This window comes from Molossus molossus, unplaced genomic scaffold (assembly GCF_014108415.1).
Source record: "Molossus molossus isolate mMolMol1 unplaced genomic scaffold, mMolMol1.p scaffold_m16_p_6, whole genome shotgun sequence".
Classification (NCBI taxonomy): Eukaryota; Metazoa; Chordata; class Mammalia; order Chiroptera; family Molossidae; genus Molossus; species Molossus molossus.
The window spans coordinates 17,979,849-18,001,964 of record NW_023425399.1 but is presented as its reverse complement, the minus strand read 5'-3'; the positions used below and the strand labels follow the sequence as shown (position 1 = coordinate 18,001,964).

At 57.6% G+C, this 22,116-nt stretch overlaps 1 protein-coding gene across 2 annotated transcripts in view; it reads left to right on the top strand.

Moving 5' to 3' along the window:
* Nucleotides 1-4,033, top strand: part of CTNNBL1 (catenin beta like 1) — a 160,835-nt gene extending 156,802 nt beyond the window's left edge. For both annotated transcript variants that reach the window (XM_036245292.1, XM_036245294.1), the window contains exon 16: nt 3,852-4,033. In XM_036245292.1, the coding sequence (XP_036101185.1) occupies nt 3,852-3,940 (89 nt within the window). In that variant the 3' untranslated portion in view covers nt 3,941-4,033. The remainder of the gene's footprint in view (nt 1-3,851) is intronic.
* The last annotated feature ends 18,083 nt before the right edge of the window (nt 4,034-22,116 follow it).

The window sequence follows — 22,116 nt, the reverse complement described above, 5'->3', positions numbered from 1 at the left end:
TTATGGCTTGAAATCTCTGAGAAGCTCATAAACATGCATTTCCATATTGATGTGGGGCTCTGTGGTTTTAAAGTCACAGAAGCTGATAGGATTTATCTTTTGATGTCGTGTTGGTGTGCGTGTGCTTTTTACCAACACACATGACCGCTATGACCCGTGTGTTAACCTTAGGCAGCCGTTCACCCGCCCTCTCTAAACCATAAGATGGGGACATTTACCGTGAAAGGTCGCCACGAGACTCGCGTGAGGACATGAGGTGCTGTGTGAAGCACTTACGTGATGGCTGGCACGTGGGAGGTGCTTGATGCTCTCAGCTGCCTGCACTGTGCTTAGTAGCCGCGCTAACCCAGTAGTAAATAGAACTGAGATGCTCTCTGTAACTTTGGGTGGGTGAGTAGATGACATATTTGAGCCTTGGTTTCCTCCTCTGTGAAAATCAAACCTGAAGTGAATGCTGCCTCAGGAAGGCTGCGCTGAAAATGCAGGCGGGGCCCGGGACGGAGTACGTGCTCAGTGAATGGAGGTCCTGCCTTCCCTTCCTGGCCGAATCCTTTCTGGAGCTGGCCGCAGCCTGGACTCAGGTGCAAGCAGGACCAGCACCCAGACCAGACTGCCCTGGGCTGCTTGGGGTGGGAGAGGGGATGCTTCTCCCGCCAGCTAAAATGTCCTCAGGACTAAGGGAACGTGGCCCTGTTAACATCAGGAGCAAAAGGTAAGTTTGCTTCTCCTTTAAGTGGGTTTCATTTTAATGCTGCTGAAACATCCTCCTGTAGAGAAGTATGATGTTAGGCCTTCCACATTCATCATTTTCATTAAGGAATCTCTGTTGGACCTGAAGGACTTTCCTTCCCCAGTTTCTATTTCTGAGTATTTGTATGTCTTCAAGGCTTTTCAGTGTGAAAATATTGGCATGCCTCTTCTCCCCCCTCCCTCTTCCTCCTGCATTTTTAAAAAGGGTGAGCATTTCAGTTTAAGGTCCAGAGATCTGAACCAGGCCTGTGAGTACGGGTCCAAGTCTGTGCCCTGGAAGACAATTCGTCCTCATCCATCAACCCCAGTGCCCCCTCCTGCTCCCTTTTAACATAAACAGAACAGCTTGTATTTCGTGTCTGAATAGTAAACCTGCTGTCCAAAGTTTGCTTTAATATTTATGCGTTCAGCACTGCTTCCTGTTTTTCAGCTCCATCAAAGCCTTTGTCATTTGAAAATGCTGGGGAAGTAGAAGAGGGAGTTGATGGGTACCCCACTCATCCTCTTCCTCTCTCCCCCTTCTCTCTCCATCCCTCTCTCACTCTCCCCCGCTCCGTGGTTCTCCCTTTTAGGATCTCTCTTTGTCCTGCATTCTCTCCTCTTCTCTTACACACACACACACACACACACACACACAGAGAGAGAGAGAGAGAGAGAGAGAGCAAAGAGAACTCTTTCCTAAGACCTCTGGGAAGAACCTTTTCAATATTTATAAACTGCTGCAGCAGCTACAATAACCAGAGGTAGCTGGTACCACCAAAATTTACTCCAAATAGGATTCTACTCTGGAAACAAAGAATGAGGAGGGGTAAGGAGTGGAGGGCAAGGGGTGGGCGGGGTGCACAGTTGACACCAGCTGCCGGGGCCGTGGAGGAGCACTAGGGGTTGTCACACCTGGTTCTGAGCCTGGTTTCCTTTTTGGGTACTTTATAGCCAGATGCTCTGCTCTGCTGGGACTGGGTGCTTTGGAGTCTCACAGAAACTGGAGTTTTCCCCCAAAGTATGGGAAACAAGTAGATTAGGATGTTGCTTAGATAAGATGCCACTTTGGGGACCAGCTGCACCCTGATGACTTCCACGTGCCTTTTCACTACTCACACATTCTGGGGTTTGTGCTTCGCTCTCTCCCATTCTAGACGTGGGCAAGCTCTCTTGGCTCTCTGGTGAGTCCAGTGTCCTCATCTGTGGGATTGCCACAGAGATCGAATGAGATAGTGTATACAAATGCCTGGCACAGAATCATGCTCACCGCACATTGGTTCCATTCCCCTGCGTGTGCGACGGTCCCTCTTCCACAGTGCACGAGCTCCATCACAGCCCTTGCCGGAGGGCAGGTCGTCGGACTTTGTGTCCCCTTCCCCACAGATGGAGGCGTGCCCAGGGTGGTGCTCTGTGGGCAGGAGGGGCCTGTGTTTTCCTAAGGCCTCGGCAGAGGTGATTCAGCTAGGGGCTTGATGCAGACTTTGGCTTCCTCTACTCTGTGCACCCCTAGAAAGAGATTAGGCCCCTCCCGGGTAGCTGGCTTTACTTAGAAAATCACTGCCCCTAAGGAACAGACTTGTTCTCCGCTTCCCTCCCTCTGGGGTCTGCAAGTACATTAGGAGAGCAAAGTGTTAGCTCAATCCATTAAGCCTCTTGCTTCCAGATCATGCCTCTGGGGATATTAAATGCTATAATGGTCATTTCTCTTTCTCCTGGGGCAGCAGCTAGATCCTTCACATGTGAGTAAGAGATACCACGCACACTGCCCCATAGCCTTCTCCTGAAGCCCCATTCCTGCGCCCTATCACCCAGCCCTCTCCGTAAGTGGCCCTAATGGAAGGCATCACAACCATTTGCTGTTAGAGGTGATAGATGGGCCGAACAGAGGAGAATGATTTCCAGGGGGAGACCCACAGCTGGCATATGTCTGAATCCCAAACCCCATTTTCCAGCACATGTCCAAAGTAATAAAGAGGAAGGCGGAGAAATGAAGCAAGATTATTTCCCCCGAATGGGGGGGAGGGGAGGGGAGGGGCTGCACACATTCTCCTCTCTCCCAGGTCTTTGTCTGATTGGGATCTGCAGATGTTTTATTATGCCGGAGCCTCTTGCTAGAGTGGTCTCTATTGTTCTAGCTCAGGCTGCTCCGTCCGGGAGCAGGGGGCAGGCGCGCAGGCAGCCGTCCTAATCAGCCGCTCTGTTTACTCAGCACACCAGACTGATAGCTGGCTCTCAGCCAGGCTCTGCTGGGAGTTTAGCTGATAGTAAGGCAGAGCCCCTGCCTTAGTGAGGCTCCAGTCTAGGGGGAGAAAGAAGACAGGAGAGGATGATCTGGAAGTTGGGCCTGTGATGGACAAGTCCTTACAGTGGCACAGTCCCCACACATCTGTGTCCGGCCCCTGTCCTGGCTCTGCGCTCCGGCCACACTGACCTCCTTGCTCACCCTCATCAGACAGACCAAGCCCGCTCCCCGCTCACAGTCCCTGCACTCTGCGCTGGCTCCCGGATGTCCCCACATACATTGCCTCCGGTCTTTACATCCCCCGCCTCTGTGCGGCCTCCGGACAGCCACCCTGTGCATTCTGTGTTTTCGTGTGTTTCCCCCACTGAAACGGGAGCTTTCCGTCTCTTTTGATCATCACTTTGTCCCTATTGCCTCAACCAGGGGTTCTCAGACTGGAGCTGCACCAGCCTTACCCGGTGGCCTTGTTCAGACTTGGCCCGTCCTCAGTCTCCTAATAGGAGGTCTCGGGTGGGCCCCAAACTGCATCTCTCACAAGTTCCTGCGTGATGCTGGTGCTGCCTGTCAGGGTCCACAGTGTGAGAGCCCTGGCCGGGACAGGGCCTGCCTGCAGCAGGCGCCCATGGCGTCCATGAGGGAGTGGCAGGTGTGGCTGGAGAGGGATGGGAGCTTGGAAAGATGACTTCGCCCTTTGGCACCAAGGACCTCAAATGCAAGACCAGGAGTCCGGCACAGCTGCCACCGTGGGGGCTACTGGAGGCATTAGAACAGCACGCCCCTCCGTGGGAGCTGGGATTCAGGGAAAGGTCTGAAGTGACCCAGCCACGGTAGATGCCACGCCAGGGACTCACGCCTAACCCTGTGTTTGTCTCTGCAGAGTATGCCGAGAACATCGGGGACGGCCGGAGCGCGGAGTTCCGGGACAGCGAGCAGAAGCGCGTCCTGGGCTTGCTGGACAACTTCTAGAGCCCGGGCCTGCGCGGTGCGCGCACTGGGCCCCCTGCTGGGGTCACACGGCGCAGTGGGACTTTCGGACACATTAAAACTAGTTTTTTTAAATCCTGGGCTGGCCTTGTTTGTGGCAAAGCAGTGCCCTCTATCGCTTACCCACACTTTCTCCGAGGAAGGTCGGTGGTCGGCCTCACTCTGCCAGTGAGTGAACTGAGGCTCGGAGTCACCGCTGTGGCCGCTCTGGTGGCACTGTCTGTGGCGAAGGGGAGGCGTGGCCTGGTGACCTCCCTGGGCTTTGCCCTGCCGAGGCCCAGGACTCAGGCAGAAGCACCCTGAGGAGGCCGTCGTGGCTTGTGAGGCCAGCCATGGAGAGCGCGGCACTCGGCTCAGCCTGAGCCCCAAGCCCACGTTGGCATCATTGGGAGGGCGAGACTCAAAACTACCCCAGTGTCGCCCTGGCCGGTTTGGCTCAGAGGGTGAGCATCGGCCTGCGGACCAGAGAGTCCCAGGTTTGGTTCCCGCTAGAGGCACGTACGACAAAAAAAAAAAAAGACACCAGTGTTGAGCCCCATCCCAGAATGATGAAATCAGCATGTCAGGGCGCTGGTATCATTGCAGCTCCCAGGTGGTTCCTGCGCCAGGGTAAGAGCCAGGCGTTGGAGTGGGCAGGCCTGGGGTCCCAATCCCAGCTGCACAAGGTACCGGCTGTGGCAGTTTAGAGAAGTGTTACCTTCCTGAATCTCACTTCTTTTGTCTGCAGAGTGGGGGTGATAATATCCACTTGGGGCTTCGGGGAGATCACTGTCTGGGCGTGCCGTGCATTGATGAGCCACCGTGGGTGTATTACAAATGGGGATTTCTTTGTCCTTCCCTTTCACACTTGTGGCTTCAGAAGAATTTCAGTTTCACCCATTCACAGGGTTGTGAGGGAGTTGGTCTCCTCCTTCACACAAGTCCACGGTCCTTGTTTTTAACCCACCAAGAGTGGAGTCCTCGTGGGTGAGGAGGTGGAAGAGCAGCTGATATAGAAAAACTGCATTTCATTAAAATGAAATATTTGGCCCAGGGTCAGCAAATAGGCTACAAGGGACGACACGTACTCTGGCTGATATCACAGCCCTCGCTTCTCCTTGAACCCCAAGTGACGGCTCCAGGCAGCCACCTGGGAGAACTCTGAGTGAGATGGCACTTGTGTTGTGCCCAGCACGGGGCTGGTGGTTAGCAGAGTCAGAGGCCTGGCCTCCTGATGGCCGTGTGGAGCCTGGGGACAGTGGGCAGCACACGTCGGAGCCCGCGGTGAGCCCACGGAGCAGTAGTGGGCAGCGCACCGTCAGAGCCTGCGGTGAGCGCTCCAGCAGAGCAGTGGTGGACAGTGCACGTCGGAGCCCGCGGTGAGCCCGCGGAGCAGTAGTGGGCAGCGCACCATCAGAGCCTGCGGTGAGCGCTCCAGCAGAGCAGTGGGTGGACAGCGCACCTTCAAGCCCGCGGTGAGCGCTCCAGCAGAGCAGTGGTGGACAGCGTACTTTCGGGCCCGCGGTGAGCGCTCCAGCAGAGCAGTGGGTGGACAGCGCACCTTCAAGCCCGCGGTGAGCTCTCCAGCAGAGCAGTAGTGGACAGTGCACGTGGGAGCCCGCGGTGAGCTCTCCAGCAGAGCAGTGGTGGGCGGCGCACCTTCGGGCCCGCGGTGAGCGCTCCAGCAGAGCAGTGGACAGTGCACGTGGGAGCCCGCGGTGAGCGCTCCAGCAGAGCAGTAGTGGACAGTGCACGTGGGAGCCCGCGGTGAGCGCTCCAGCAGAGCAGTAGTGGACAGTGCACGTGGGAGCCCGCGGTGAGCGCTCCAGCAGAGCAGTAGTGGACAGAGCACGTGGGAGCCCGCGGTGAGCGCTCCAGCAGAGCAGTAGTGGACAGTGCACGTGGGAGCCCGCGGTGAGCGCTCCAGCAGAGCAGTGGACAGTGCACGTGGGAGCCCGCGGTGAGCGCTCCAGCAGAGCAGTAGTGGACAGTGCACGTGGGAGCCTGCGGTGAGCGCTCCAGCAGAGCAGTAGTGGACAGTGCACGTGGGAGCCCGCGGTGAGCGCTCCAGCAGAGCAGTGGACAGTGCACGTGGGAGCCCGCGGTGAGCGCTCCAGCAGAGCAGTAGTGGACAGTGCACGTGGGAGCCCGCGGTGAGCGCTCCAGCAGAGCAGTAGTGGACAGTGCACGTGGGAGCCCGCGGTGAGCGCTCCAGCAGAGCAGTAGTGGACAGTGCACGTGGGAGCCCGCGGTGAGCGCTCCAGCAGAGCAGTAGTGGACAGTGCACGTGGGAGCCCGCGGTGAGCGCTCCAGCAGAGCAGTAGTGGACAGTGCACGTGGGAGCCCGCGGTGAGCGCTCCAGCAGAGCAGTAGTGGACAGTGCACGTGGGAGCCCGCGGTGAGCGCTCCAGCAGAGCAGTAGTGGACAGTGCACGTGGGAGCCCGCGGTGAGCGCTCCAGCAGAGCAGTGGACAGTGCACGTGGGAGCCCGCGGTGAGCGCTCCAGCAGAGCAGTAGTGGACAGTGCACGTGGGAGCCTGCGGTGAGCGCTCCAGCAGAGCAGTAGTGGACAGTGCACGTGGGAGCCCGCGGTGAGCGCTCCAGCAGAGCAGTGGTGGGCAGCGTACCTTCGGGCCCGCGGTGAGCGCTCCAGCAGAGCAGTAGTGGACAGTGCACGTGGGAGCCCGCGGTGAGCGCTCCAGCAGAGCAGTGGTGGACAGTGCACGTGGGAGCCCGCGGTGAGCGCTCCAGCAGAGCAGTAGTGGACAGTGCACGTGGGAGCCCGCGGTGAGCGCTCCAGCAGAGCAGTAGTGGACAGTGCACGTGGGAGCCCGCGGTGAGCGCTCCAGCAGAGCAGTAGTGGACAGCGCACCTTCGGGCCCGCGGTGAGCGCTCCAGCAGAGCAGTGGTGGACAGCGCACCTTCGGGCCCGCGGTGAGCGCTCCAGCAGAGCAGTGGTGGACAGCGCACCTTCGGGCCCGCGGTGAGCGCTCCAGCAGAGCAGTGGACAGTGCACGTGGGAGCCCGCGGTGAGCGCTCCAGCAGAGCAGTAGTGGACAGTGCACGTGGGAGCCCGCGGTGAGCGCTCCAGCAGAGCAGTAGTGGACAGCGCACCTTCAGGCCCGCGGTGAGCGCTCTAGCAGAGCAGCGGCGGCGGTAGTGCATTACCCAGCCCATCACGGAATCGGAATTGCCGCACAGTCACATTTTGGATTTAGTTTTTTGTGTTTTTTTTTATTTCACTTTCCTGAACTGTGATAGCTACTATGTATTGAACACCTGCTATGTGCTACTTACTTTCCATCCATTCTTTCTAACCTGCATAACAGCCCTGCTGGCATTACTACCCCACTTTACTGAAGCTGAGACTGAGGTCTGAGAGGGTGAGAACTCATGCGAGATCCCGTGGCCAGTAAATGGCAGAACCTACCTGCGGAGCGAGGTCCATCTGGCCCGGTCCAAGTCCTCCCCACCGAGCGCCTGTGTCAGCCAGTCACGGATCACTGGCGGTGTGCAGCTGTCCCACTGCGGGTCGGTGGTTAATGAATTCACGAAGAAGAAAGCGTTCTAGATGTAGCCTTTTAGAGACCATTAGTCCTGAGCTTTATTTTCTTTTTAATTTTTATTTGCTTTTAACCAGGTAATACTTCTCCCTGGTACAGAAGCTCAAATTTTACCAAAAAGGTGTCTCCCCTCAGGTCTCCCACCCCTAGACCTCCCTGTCCCTGAGGCAGCTGCTGTCACCTGATCGCCCATCCAGAGTTCTGTCCATCTGTCTTCCGGCTTGCACCGGGGCCCAGGCTTCCCCCGAGTGCCCAGAAGCCAGGCTGGAAGAGAGGCTGCCCAGGGCTCCAGGCCACTCCAACTATAGTCGCTCCATTTTGCCCTGCTTCATACATCATTTGAAGATTTTGTTTGACCAAAAAGTCCCTCTGCTAAAAGTCAGTTTGAACTCACACCTCACTTCACAAATGAGGAAGTGCTCCCCTTTCCATTGGTTTTGTGGTGGGAGGGTTTCGGGGGAACCTGGGGTATAATCCCTTAGGATACAGAAAGGGTTTCATTTCTAGGGGTGGGGGACCAAGGGGTCAGGAGGAGGAGGAATCTTACACCTCTGCTTTCTCATTTCAACAACCCACCACATAAGGTGAAGAGTTGGGCATTTTTTTTTATTTTTATTTAAGAACAAGGTAAAGCTCCTCATTATTAGCCCCTGGGCTCCTGGGGTGTAGTCCCACTCTGGTGCCTACACAGACCCCGGCGGCCTCACCCTGGGGAGGACTCAGGCTGCCAGTAAAGGCCGGCCTTGCCTGTGGCTCTGAGCGTGTCTTCTGTGTCTGCCCCTCGGGGTTCCCACGCTGTCTGCTCCACACAAAGCCCCTCGTGTCCATCCTTGTGTCCGTAGCTGAGTGGTGCTGGGCATCGCGTCCCAGCCGGGCAGTATTCCTTCTCCTATCCAAACACGGCAATAAAAGAGCCTTTCAGCAACATTAGCCAGAATTCTTCACGAGGGACACGAGGATTTCATCTGCTCTTCCCTCGCCGCTCGCGCTCTGTGGTGGTGGTGGGCACGCCTGCATTCCGCCGCGCCAAGATGGCATGTCTAATTCGGAGAGATTTGCATGCAGGCTGCATCCTTCGCTATCTGGGGGGAACTGCATCGTCAGGGAAGCTCGGAGGCATCCTTCAGTCACCCCACAGTGGCGCAGCGCCCAGGTGGCACCTTCTGCCATTACCAAGAGCATCACCTTAGTGTCAACGGGAAGACGAGACTCGCTTCCCTAAAGGCAAACACGCCTTGATTGGATTTGCTTGCCCAACAGTCGAGGTAAAGCGGAGCCCGTTTTTCAGTCTGCGTGCTCCTTGTACACAGGGAGACGGCGGCGTGGCGGCTGTGGCGGGCCGGCTGCCGGGGGGACCGCGAGCTCTCCAGGCACCTCCCTCGTGATTTAGGCAGCACACGCCCTTGGCGTGAACTTCAGCAGGTGCGCAGGGTGTGCAGTGTGGAAGTCTGCCGGCCGAGCCTCCTGGCCACCCAGCGCCCTCCCTCAGAAACGAGCCCTGTGATCAGCTGCAGTATCCTTGCAGAGATAGTCCTGTGTGTTTCCGAGCAAATAAAAATATATTTAACACAAATGGTGGCATGTCATGTTCTCTGCTCCGCACCTTCTACATCAACCCGAGTCTCCTGTCCTTTAATAGCGGGCTCTCCGGCAGAGCTGTAGTCGTTTAGTTAATCGCCTAAATGGGCATTCTGGTTGTCTCCGATCTCGGGCTATCACAGTGGCAGTGAGCACCCGCGTGCGGAACGTCACTTCACACGTGTGAGTTTAGGTTCCCAAGCAGAATCGCCAAGTCCGGGAGACTGCAGTTGTGCGGTCTGTTGTCACATCAGCCTCCTTCCCTCCGTGTGTGTGTGGGGGGGTGCCCCGCCCTCCCCAGCGGGGTCCGCACCTTCCCCCCTGCCTCGGATCTGGAGCCCTGGCGCCCTGTGTCCTGCTCATTGTTTCCATTTGCGTATCTCCGACGAGCGAAGTCACTTGGTGTTCTAGAAGAATGAACTGAGTGTGTGCCATCTTAGCTAATACCCATTGAGCTCTTCCTGCGCTCAGTACTTACTCAGATCGTGCATTTACCCCTCATTTCTGAGGTGTGGGGACTTTCACCGTCAGCCCCATTTCACAGATGAGGAACCCAGGCCGAGAGGGTCGGGCCTTCCAACGTGACAGTGCTGGGGTGGAGCATGAAACCACTTCCAGAGGCTGGGGTCGCACAGAACACGTGGAAGCAAAGCTCTCCGCGGCTCAGGAGGCCCCAGAGGAGCGGCCCTTCGCCGACCTCATGGCTAAAGCCCACAGTGGTCTGTGGGGCCCCAGCTTCCTGCCGCCTGGGCGCCTGGCCCAACCCACACCTGCGTGAGGACCCTGGGGGTTCCTGGCTGCGGGTGGGCAGTCACATGGCTGTAGCCCTGGCTGTCCTGTGGGAAGAAGCAAGTCCAAGAAACATCTGGAAGTTGAGGCCTTCCCCCTGCAAAATGAGGAGGTGCCTCCTTCAGGCGTACTAGCAGAGAGGGTCCTGGCCACCCCACTCTGCCTGTCCTCTCGGCACCGCCCCCTGCACCCCTCACCCATCGTAGACGGCACTCCTTCCTCCCGGAAACGGCCGGGCAGCTACCACATGCAGGGCCCATGCCAGGAACGGGACGCACCCAGGAGGAAATGCGGCTTGAATCCCTGCTGCAGCCAGATGGGCAGCACCGGAGAGCAACAGTCACCTTCGCGAGGGGAGCAAAACTGTGGGGCAGCCGGCAGGAGGATCTGGGGAGCAGGACCCTGCACACTATCTTTTAATTTTAATCCTCACTAGAGGATATGTTCTTCATTGATTCTTGAAGGACGGGAGGGAGGGGGGGAGAGAGAAACATCAATGTGAGAGAGAGACACATTGATTTTGATTGCCTCCCACACAACCCTCACTGGGGCCAGGATCGAACCTGCAACCTAGGTACGTGCCCTTGACTGGTAATTGAACCCGAGACCCTTTGGTCTGCAGGTTGACTCTCTAACCGCTGAGCCAAACTGGCCAGGGCTCTTTTTGTCGAAAATATTACAAATGTCCCTCCTTGCCCCATTGTCCTAACTGTACCTTGAGTGACTTTCACAGAGGCCTTAGGAAGAATCTCAAAAAACAAGAGTTCATGGAAAGTCTGTGAGAACACACTGGGTCTTTGAGGACCTGGGGGTCTGATCACAGTTACCTCACTGGATGTCCCAACTTCCCGGAGGTCCGCAGGGCGGGGTTTGAGTGAGCTCCTGGTTATGGAGGGACCTGACAGAGTGATATGCATGTGGATTTCCTGTGCTGTACCGGAATTGGGGGCCATGCTTGTCCAGAGTCACAGAGCTTGCCCTGGGACAAGTTCTCTCCACTTCTCCTAGACACTTTCATTCCCCAAATGATGGGGAAACGGGTTTCACTGAAGGGTGGTGAAGCTGCGATTCTGACCCCTAGATCAAGATCTGGCCTTGCAGAGTCGCCTAGGAAGTGCCCAGACGCCAGGCAGGTTGATGACAGCTGAGTGAGGACCAAGGGCCACCACCTCTAAGGCAGCAGGAAGGTTGGTGGGAGGCCGTGGTCTGGGGCCTCAGTGAGCCAGCCCATCCAGGAGCAGAAGGGAGGGGACCAGGCTCCCAGCCCAGCCTCTGTGGGTCGCAACATGCCCCTTACCCTCATGGAACCTCGGTAATCATTCATCTCCCCCTCTTCCCCATCATTTGTGGAACACCCACCATAAGCTGTGTGTGGGGAACGAAACAGACATTGTCCCGGCCATCAAGGAGCTCATATCCTCGTGGGACAGACTGAAAGACAACAGACGTGTGAACAAGGGTACAGAACAATTACTGGGTGTTACAAAGGAGCCAACAGCAAGCAAGTGGGCTGGGAAGTTCTCTAATGAGGTGCCTGTGAGCTGAGCTCTGAATGATGTCAGGGAGCAGGGCAGCCCCAGAGCTGGGGGAAGAGGGTTCTAAGCAGAGGCACAGGTTTTGCAACAAGGTCCTGGGGCAGAGAGAGCGAGAGCACCACCATTCTCCAGCAAAAGTCAAAAGAAGCAAGTAAAGCAGGGGTGGGTGGGGGATAAAGCCAGAGAAGTGGGCAGGGGCCAGATCTCGCAGGGTCTGGAGGGCCCTGGAGTTTAGAGCACGGAAGACATGTGATCTGATTTTTGAAAAGATCCCCTTGTTCGATGGAGGGCAGTGTGGAAGCAGGACACCCGAGAAGAGGCTGGCGCACTCATTGGGGAGGAGACAGTGGTGCTTTGGACCAGGAGTAGAGAGCTTGTTACACACAGCAAGGGGATGGGAGACGTGTTGAGGCCGAGCCAGCGATCCTGGTGCAGGGAGCGCCCTGGCCTGGGCTCCCCCAGCACTAAGGGCCGGGAACACCACTGGCCCAGCAGGAGTCGGGAGGGGCCTGCAGAGAGACCTGCTCAGTATATAAATATCTTTAATGAATAAATAGAAGTGCTTTTAGGGCTGGCGGAGTCGTATCATTTCCACCTGCCGTAAAATTTCATTAGAAGCAGGCGCTGCAGGGGGAGAGGAATGGCTGCAATAAATCTGCCCACCTGCCCTCAGGCCCTGCCTCCACTCTGAGCAGACTCCGCTGCACAGGGGATCAGACCGGGCCCTCTCCGCAGGCCCTCCTGGGGCCCGGGGAGGCTGGTCCACCACTTGAGCAGGCGAGAGGCAGTGTGGGCAGAGAGGTGTGTCTGGCCACTGACCACCAGGGCCCTCTCTCTCCTTAGCTGGGAAGTGGGCACAACAATTCCTGCCGCCTCTGAACCCCCCGCCCCCACCCCGGGTTAGATGGCTTCAGAGAAAGCCATGATCGCCACTGCGTGTTCCTGGGACAGCAGAGCTGGGGGAAAGCACACCTTGGAGTCGCCCAGTTTCACAAATGAGAAAACAGGCCCCAGGAAAGGAGGCGACCGTCCCAAGATCACACAGGGTCAGCGGATCCAGCCCTCAGAAATGACCGGTGTTGACTACGTTATGTAGCACCAGCTGAATGCCTGGCTCTGTCCTGAGCACCTGACCTGCACCATCGCACTGAAGGTGGAGGCCGTTACCACCAGAGAGAACGAGGATCCCGGTCGCCCCCTCGGCTGGTGACAGGGCTAGGTCTCCAGCCCACCAAAGCAGCCTTGTCCTGGTCTTTTCACGTGGGGTGAGGCTGGGATTGTTTTCTTGAGCTTGAGTCCTTTGAAGGACTGGGATGGAAAATTCACGGAGTGCCTGCTGTGTGCAATGGAGTCTCTGAGCTAGAGACCACTGTCCCCAGCACCTTGCTGCATCCCTGTAGCATCTTCCAAGGTTGCCATGCTCTCCTCCACTTTACAAATAAGGGAAGGAAGCACAGCGAGATCAGGAACGAGGTCACACAGCTGTGTCACGGGTGCTGGCCCGGCTGACACAGCAGACATGGGATCCTCAGGCCCCGCCCTTGGCCTCCCTGCTCCCCTCCCTCAGCCAGTGGGTGTGAGGACAGGAAAGCAGGCGGGCAGCCCTCCTGAGCCCGTGGTGATCAGCTAAGCTAATTAAGGACACGGCCTGGACCAGTGGCCTTCCCTCCCCACCTCACTCCAGCTCTCTTGGGAGCAAGGCCCGAGGACAGGCTCCTGCTTTTAGCAGCTACATGCAAAATTCTGTCTGTAATTGGAGAAGATTAAAAGATGCACCAGCCAAGCTTCACCGGCTGATCCTGTGGACCCATGTGGGCGGTGAGCACGGGGCATGGACACTGGAGACAGGCTGCCTGGGTTCACATCCGACCCTGCCACTCCCTAGCTGTGTGACCCTGGGTGAGTCACTTTACCTCTCTGAGCCTCGGTTTTCTCATCTGTAAAATCAGGAGACAGTGCTGTACAATACTGCTCTCTGTCTAAACCTGCAAGAGGTTGATGCATAGACAGTGCTTGACCAGCCCAGCCGGTATGGCCCAGTGGATTGAGCGTTGTCTCATGGACTGAGAGGTCCCAGTCAGGGCACATGCCCCCTTGGTCCCCAGTAGGGGGTGTGCAGGAGGCAGCCGATCAGTGTATCTCTCTTACACTGATGTTTCTATCTCTCTCTCCTTTCCTCTCTCTCTAAAAAATCAATAAAAACGTTAAAAAAAAAAAAGAAGAAAGTGCTTGAGCAACTGTAAAGTCCTGATCAATGGTCCTATCGTCACTACTGTATCCTCATCTTACTGTGTTTCCTTGTTCACTTTCTCCACTAGACTATGAGCTGATTCATCTTCACTTACACCTTCCCGGCTGAATGAACGAACCCATGGGCATCAGTCCATCCATCAGCAAACACCCAAGCCTGCACCTGACAAGTGCTCTCTGAAGGCGGGGGGTTGGCCCACAGTGTGAGGAGCAGCCCGAGCAACTGTCCAGCCAGGACTTCGGCCCTCACCCGTGCTGCCTGCCCACACCTCTGTCCATGCCGCCCCTCCTCCCTCCTGCCCTTGCACTTCCTCCCGTGCTGATTCTCCTCATTGCTTGAGACTTGCTCAGGGCCAGATACCACCTTCTCTGGGAAGCAGGAGCGCACGTCACCCTCGGGGTGAGGGGTGCCCAGCCTTTTGGGGGAAACAGTCAGATACAACCCCCTGCAGCTGGAGCATGACAAATTCAGGTCCCCGAGAACCTCGTACACTCTGCCTTCAGCCCTGAGGCCCCCAGATCCTCTTCCACCCCAGACCCCAGTGAGCTTTCCAGGGAACCTGCTTCTCCCCACCTGCCTGGGAGCCGCCTGAGGATGGGAGGGAAAGGGGGGCTACGTTTCAGCATTTCTTGAGCACTTACTATGTGCCAGGCCCTATGCTGGGCTGTGGGGAGAGAGCAGCAACAGGGCGGGCAGGCTCCTTGCTCTGCTGCTTCCAAGCAGGAGGAGACAGAAGTAAACAAGCGAGAGATGAACCGGCAAGGCAGCTTGAGACAGTGCTAGGAGCTATAAACAAAGAAAAAAAATAGAATGACTGGAAGAAAGGGCAACTACTCTGGACTGGATGGTCAGGGAAGGCCTTTCTGAGGAGTTGAGCAGGACTGATGAGTGGAGCAGCTGCCAGGGGAAGTTGGGAATAGTATTGTAGGCAGAGGAAACAGCAAGTGCAAAGGCCCTGGGGCAAGAGTGTGATTCACATATTTGAGGAACAGCCAGATGTGCCATATGAACAAGGGGGAGAGTGGGAGGGGAAGAGGTGGGCAGGTACCAGACCACACGGGGGCTTGTTAGCCACAGGAAGGATCTCAGACTTTCTTCCACAGGCAATGGGAAGCCCTTAGAGCAGCGGTTCTCAACCTGTGGGCCACAACCCCTTTGGGGGTGGAACGACCCTTTCACAGGGGTCGCCTAAGACCTAGGAAAACACATATTTCCGATGGTCTTAGGAACCGAGACACGGCTCCTCTATCCGTCTCCAGGCGGGTCTGCCACATGCAGATACGCCCACACACAACACGAGGAACTGTATTCAAGGGTCACGGCCCTGGCCGGTTTGGCTCAGCAGTTAGAGCTTCAGCCTGTGGTCCCGAGAGACCCGAGTTCTGTTCCCGCTAAGGGCGAGTACCTCGGTTGCAGCTTGTCCGCGGCCCTGGTTGGGTCGTGTGGGTGGCAGCCACTCGATGTGTCCCTTTCACGTCGATGTTTCTCTCTCTCTCTTCCTCTCTCTCCCTCCCACTCTATCTGAACAAAAAATGGGGGGAAAAAATGTCCTCAGTGAGGATTGAGAACAAAAAGGGGGTCACGGCATTAGGAAGGTTGAGAGCCACTGTGTTGGAGGGTTTTAAGCAGAAGAGGGACATGACCATGGGAAGTCTGCGTAGAATATAATTATCACGGGGGGGAGGGGGGGGACGGAGGATGAAAGAACAAAGGACAGAGCAGGGGCAGAGACTGAGACCCCGGCTGCCCGGATGGAGGAGCGCCACCACAGGTGGGTCAGGACCTGGCCCTCCCAGCCTGAGTCCCTTCCGGTCCACTGCCTGCCGTGTCCAGCACCCGGCCTAGGCTCACAGCCATCAGAGAAGCAGACGCTCCGCAGCCTGGTCAGGGTGGGAAGCGGAGGGTCAGGGAACCCTGACCCGAGTCATGTCGTGGAGGGTCCCTGATGCGTTCAGATGGAGGCAGCATGGCCCAGAAATGAAAGAGCGAGTGGAACTTGACCAGGTAAGAAGAGGGGTTCTCGGGAGAGGCAGAGAGCGGGCAGGGGCAGGGAGAGAGGAAAGACCTCTGAGCTGGGGCCCTCACAGACCCAAAGCTAACTCACTGTCGCCACAACCCTGTGAAGGGCCAGCCGCCGCCCCCGTTTCACAGGTGAGACAACTAAGGCTTGAGAAAGGAAGAGGCTGGCTGTCACACAGCCGTTCTGGGCGAAAGCTGAGACTTGGACTCAGAGCCCAAGAGGAGTCAATAAAACACACCCCAACATTCTTCTGGGGAGTCCACATGGCAGGCAGGAGGGGTGAGTGGGGAGGAAACTGTCAAGAGACACAAAAACTTGTGGGCATTGCAGAGCAGCTCCTGGGCATCATGGAGGGCATCATGGAGGAGGTGGCATTTAACTTCAACCTTGAAGGGTGGTAAGCTTTTGAAGGGTAGAGAATTGGGGGGTTGCAGAGAAAGGAGGCCTGCTGCTGGTGGTGTTGGGCAAGTAGAGGGAGTGGGGCAGGGAGTAGGGAGAGGGGGTGATGAAAAGGTGACTAGGTGATGGACAGGAGTCAGATGAGAGATGTTAGGATGCCAAGGCCCAGTTGTTGCTCTACCCGGAAGACCCAGAGGGGCCCCAGAAGGGCTCTGGCCGAGCGCGGTTACAGGAGCGAGTCTGAGACTCTCCTGGTTTGCGCGTGATGGAGGGAAGGGGTTGGTCAGGAGGCTGGAGGAGCGGGGGCTGCGGCTGTTGTGTGGGCGAGTCACGGCCGTGGCTTCACGGGGCGCCTGACCTTGAGGGTGGAAAGGAGAAGACATGTTTGAGAGCCATGACAGAGTTGGAGTGGGTACACTTGGTCCAGGAGAAAAGGGCTGGAGGCAGGGGTTGGATCCCGGTCCATTACCTTCTTCATCTTCTCTGGCCAGAGACTAATTAATACGCATTCGTTCATGTATCCATCCCTCCGACTGTCCGTCTACCAACCACCCACTGATCCTTCCTTCCACCCAGCATGTATGTCCCCACTGTGCGCCAGTCCCTCTCTGGGGGGTTGGGGGGAGCCTGGTCCCTCACGCTCTGGAGCACTTCCTGGTCTAATCAGGAGATCACTGTGACCAGAGGCCCTCACAGCCCAGTGTGCCCAGCACCTGTGAGGAGGGGGACAGAGCTGGGAGGCAGGAGGTGGAGGAAGACGAGGGAGGGAGAGGCCTCAGCCCAGCTCCTCATAGGGATGGTGGGTCTGCAATGTCATCATCCCAGACAAAGGACAGTACATTATTAGTGTTATTAATGACCATTAATCTAATTAAATGGCAACTATAATTAGGAACACAACGATAAATACGCCCCCTTGGATTTAAGTGTGTCTGCCACATCCTCAGGAGAGATTCCCATGAGCCCTGCCCATGCTGGCTGCAGCACCGCGCACAGTAGGGACCGGCCAACCCTCTGCTTCAGAGTCACAGCTGGGACCACAGAGTCCAACCCTCGGGGCTCCGCTGGCTCCGGAGACGCCAAGGTTGTGGGTTCCATCCCCGGTCAGGGCACATGCAAGAATCGACCGATGAATGCACAAACAAATGGAACAACAAATCAATGTTTCTTTCCTTCTCTCTCTCTCCCCGCACCTTCCTCTCTCTCTCAAATCAATTTTTTTAAAAATGTTTACAATAATGGGGCACACTAGGGTCCAGGAAAGGGATAGGCCCTGGAGTCACCCCAAGCCTGTGGTGAAGGCAGATCCGAGCCGAGAAGCCCAGTCTCCCGCGTCACCCCATCCCCAACGGCCTGTCGTGTGTTTCATTTCCCGGGGAAAACAGCTGTCAGAGGCAGCCATCCTGCTACCATTAAACAAGGCAAATTCTATCGGAACAGAATCGGAGACACCCCTGGACACCTAATTACACAGTCTGGACGGGAACAGGCAGGGAAATGGAAATGGGGACAGACAGTCCGCAGACAGCAGCGCCTGGCTCTCGCCATCACCAGACGCTGTCACGGCCCGAGGCCTCAGGACAGGACGCGTTCCAGGGCCTTGAATAGGGTCCCGCTCTGGACGGGGACGCGCCAGCTGTGCCGCCCTGTGAGCCTCACCCACCCCCGCCGATGCGAGGAGCCAGGGCTCCGAAACAAACCGGCTGGGTGGGAGCCGCAAGCCGCCGGAGCCTTCTCCAACCCCGTGGAAAACGTGTCGTTTCTGGTCTCCAGCCGACTGGAGCCCACACGGGTCAGACCTCAGACACTGCCCCTCCTCTGGCCAGCCCCACCCCAGGGCTGCCCCAGGAGGTTTTGTCTCACTAGTAGCGTGGGGTGCAGAGGGCTGGGCTTTGCTGTCCCCACCACTAGATACTGGGTAGGATGTGAGCCAGTGAGGGCAGGGCCCCTGTCGGAGTCCTTTTCCGTGTCCCCTACACGGACAGGCCCCAGGCCGACACTAATGAATGGTTGAATTCGAAGTTCTTCTGCCATGTTTACCAAGCATCTCCCATGTATCCGTGCTGGACTCCGGGGAGACAGGAGTGAGCAAGACAAAGATCTGCTCGTGGTGGGGGGACAGACCTGAGCCAGCCGAGCCAGCCGGAAGGAGAGGATTATGATGTCCTCCCCCACCGAAGAGGTGACAAGAAAGAAATAAACAAGGTGATGAGCTCCAGAGCCAGATGCGTACTGAGAGGGGAGTCTTCTTGAGACTCGGCGGTTCTAGGAGCCTCTCTGAGGAGCTGTTGGAGCTGAGGCCCGACGGGCGAGCAGGAACGGACAAGGGTGGGCCCGAGGAACGGCGTGGGCGGAGGACCCTGCGAGCTGAAGGGGCCCGAGGTGGGCGTGTCAGCGGATGAGCAGACCCCAGACGAGTGCAGGTCTGCTGGGAAACGGGCCTGGGGCCAGGGCGAAGGGCGGCCCTGGCTCTCCACGGGGGCCTGTGTGCTTGTCCGAGCCCAGGCCCCTCGCAGATCTCAGGTGCCCTCCCTCGGCCCGTCTGGCTCCCTCACCCTCCCCTTCCCACCGCTCCTCCATGCCACCCCCGCAGTTGGCCCCCATAGGTGACTTTGCCCATTATTTATTGTTAGTATTGATGTGCCATTAATAATCATTACCCCTCTCCTTCCTCCCCGCTTTCCACTTCCACTGCCGGCGTGGTCCTTCCGTCCAGGGCGAGGGGCCTGGGAAAGTCCCTGGGCCTTCGGAGTCTCAGGGTCTCCATCCCTAAGGCCCACCCATGGCCTGACGTTCTGCCTCTTCGAGGGTCTGGCTCGGCCTCTGTGCTCTGGCCTGGAACAAGTCACTGGTCTCCCCGAACCCCGCTTTCCTCCGCTAACACCGAGACAGTGACGGGACCCCGGGTTCCCTCCACTGTGGCTTCCCACGCACTGGCTCACTGCTGTCACACACAGCCCTGCAAGATGGGGTTCTCACCTCACCACCCCCTTTCCAGATACGACACCTGGGCCTAGCAGGGGCCTACTCCTTGGCCGAGACCCGAGGCCAGTAGGTGGGGCGGGGGATTGAAGTGCAGGCCCTGGTTGGGGTCAGACAGTAGTCAACACAAATCTCCCGTTTCCGGCGGTTGCATTGTGGTTATATAAGAACATGTCTTTGTTTTAGAAAATGCGCACTAAACTGTTTGGAGGTGGTAGCGTATCATGTACTATGTTTGCAACTTTTCTCTAAGTTCAAAATTTAAAAATTTAAACATCCAAAATACAGACACAAAAACCAACCAGACAAGGCTGATCTCAGAGCCCAGACCAGGCACGGCCGGGCCAGCTGCTGCTGGGATGCCATTTATACAGACGCCTGCAAGGTGGGTGCTGTCCTGTCACCTCGAACCTTGCGAGAGGGGAAGCAGGAGCTGTCCGGTCAGTTCCTGAGACCACACAGCCCGTAGCAGCAGGATGTCTGCCCACGCAGAGCGGCCCGCCCAGAGAGGGCGTTGGCAAGGGGCTGGGACAGGCAGGTGGCAGGTGACTTGTAGCTGGGTGGTCTAGCAGGAAAACCCTCTGAGGGGAAGGGCTGCTGGGAGCCAGGGCACTGACTGGGCCAACTGGTCTCCCTGCCCTTGACCTTTAGAGCCCTCAGCCCACACTGTGGGGCGGGGAGCCCAGGGCCCCCACCCAGGTCAAGGTTGATCGGTCCTTTGTGATCCCCGGGGCTGATCCCCATATCCACACCTCGAGCTGCTGCGTGTTTTCTTGTCTCTGATTGTAAACAGATTTGACTAAAGAGGTAAATTAGAAGTTAATTAGAGAGAACATGATTGATGAGGTAGTTTGCAGTGATTGGGAGACGTGGAAAGGATGGGACTCCCCACAAGGAGGAGCGGGAGGAGGGGAGCAGGAGAAAATTCACAGGCCTGTGGATCTGGAAGAGGCCCGCTCAAGCCTGCCCTTTCTCCTCAGCTCCAGGGTCAAGGCCAGAGCCCCCTGGACACGAGGGCCCAGGAGAGCACCCCACAGGAACTGTAACTGGGGGCCAGGCCCTTGCTGGACTTGGGGGTGGGGTTGTGAAGCAGCCAATCTGGCCTGCGTCTGGCCAGAACTTTTCTCCTGGGTATGCAGGCTGGGCTGGGGAAGATGCTGACGCTCATCAAACGCACGCTCCAGGCCCTGAGCATCTTTTGAAAACCTTGCAAGGTCGACACTGCCGGTTTTCTAGATGCAGTGCTCTGGGAGTCTGAGAGCCGAACCAACTCGCCCAAGGTCACACAGCTAATGACGGAACCGAGACTGGCCTCTGGAGCCTGCGCCTCGCTGCATTCCAGGTGGTGCAGGGCTCCTTTCCTACAGCACCCTGCTTGCATACCTCCAGCAATGGTGAGCTCACTCCTCCTCCCGCTTCCCCCGAAGCAGCCTGCCCAGTGGCAGGACAGCTCTGACTGTAGGAATGTGCGACCTCGTGTAGTCCTCATCTAACTCCCTCCCGCCCCACCTTCAGGGCCCAGCTCTGCCACGTGCCCACCTCCTTCCCATCCCAGAACGTAGACCTCGGGTGGGGAGGGACCTGAGAGGTCTCACCCAGCTCCCTCTTTCTCCTGGGGAAACAGGCCAGGGAGAGACCAAAACACCAGAGTGACCCAGGGAGCTGGCGTCACCGCAGGGCCCGGACCCCTAGGGCTGAAATACAGTCATCAGGCCTGCCCGGTCTCCTGCTCCCCAGGCTGATTACAACTCTCTGTCATTGCTCCATCCTCTCCCCCCTCCTCTCAGGCACACGCACTGAGCCCCACCGTGCGCTGGGCTCAGAGAACAAGAGTGAGGGAATCAGACCCGCCCGAGGTCCTCACAGCCCAGTCAGAGGTGTCAGGGCTGCGGTGGAGACGGGGGAGGGGCCAGCCGGCCCCTCTGGGACGCGGCCTGGAGTCAGTGCTGGTGCGAGGGTACGAAGGTACGCCAGGCAAAGAGCACTGTGGTGGGAGGGTGCCTGGTATATTCTGGAAACTGCCAGAAGGCAAAGTGGCTGGAAGTGAAAGCGAGGGGGAGCTGGAGGGAGGCAGGTCACAGAAGGGAGCTGTTTGCACTTGGTTCTAAGCAGTGGAAACCATTCAGAGTTTCAGTAGAAGAGAACGGCTGGATTTACATTGTAAAAGCACCCTCTGGTCTTGTGGGCATGGGGGAGCAGAGGGGGGCAGAAGGTTCCTGCAGCTGGGGGTGGGGGGGCTGCGACCAGGGCCCGAAGGGGAGCAGGATGGATGAGAGAGGTGTTTCGTGGGCGGGGCTCAGGGTTGGGTTAGATCTCGGGGTGCAGGATCATTGGGTGGATGGGGGGCTACTATCCAGATAGGGAAGCCTGGAGGAGGGCAAGACTTGAAGGGCAGATCAGAATTGGGTTCGGGGGCATGTTGGGCTCTGGGAGCCGGTCAAGAGATGTCTATGGACAGTGATGCCTGTGTCGGGGTGCTGACAGCCAGAGCCAGACTGTGGGCCCTCCCAGATGCTGGCGAACTCACCAGCTGAAGAGGTGAGGTCTGCAGGCCCACCTTCCTGATGCCCCCTTCCGGTCAGCAAGTCGGTGTCAGGGGAGGGCGAGACCAAGGCTGGCAGAGCACAGCAGCCCCCCTTGTTCTAGGCTGTGTGCTCCCACTGTGCTCAGGGGGGCTGGAAGCCTCCGGAGGGCTCTGAGGCCCAACCCGACTCTCAGCTTCTCTCCCTCCCGGACTTCTCCAGACCTGTGCTGAAGCGCACCTGGAGAGCGGCCACCGAGCCAGACCAGTGACACAGACAGTCGGGCCCTGATGGGTGGCCAGTGACCCGCCGCTACCACAGCTGAGCCCGCGCTTGCCATCCACCGGGCACTTCAGTGAGCGATGGATGTTTAACTCGTACAACAACCCTTTGCGGTAAGTTCTGTTTTTATTCCCATATTTCAGATGAGGAAACAGAGGCTCAGTGAGGGAAAAGTCCAAGGTCACACAGCCCAGAAGAGGCAGAGTCAGGACCCAACCCAGACCACGGCATGCACTAAGGCTGCCTCCTAAGCGACCG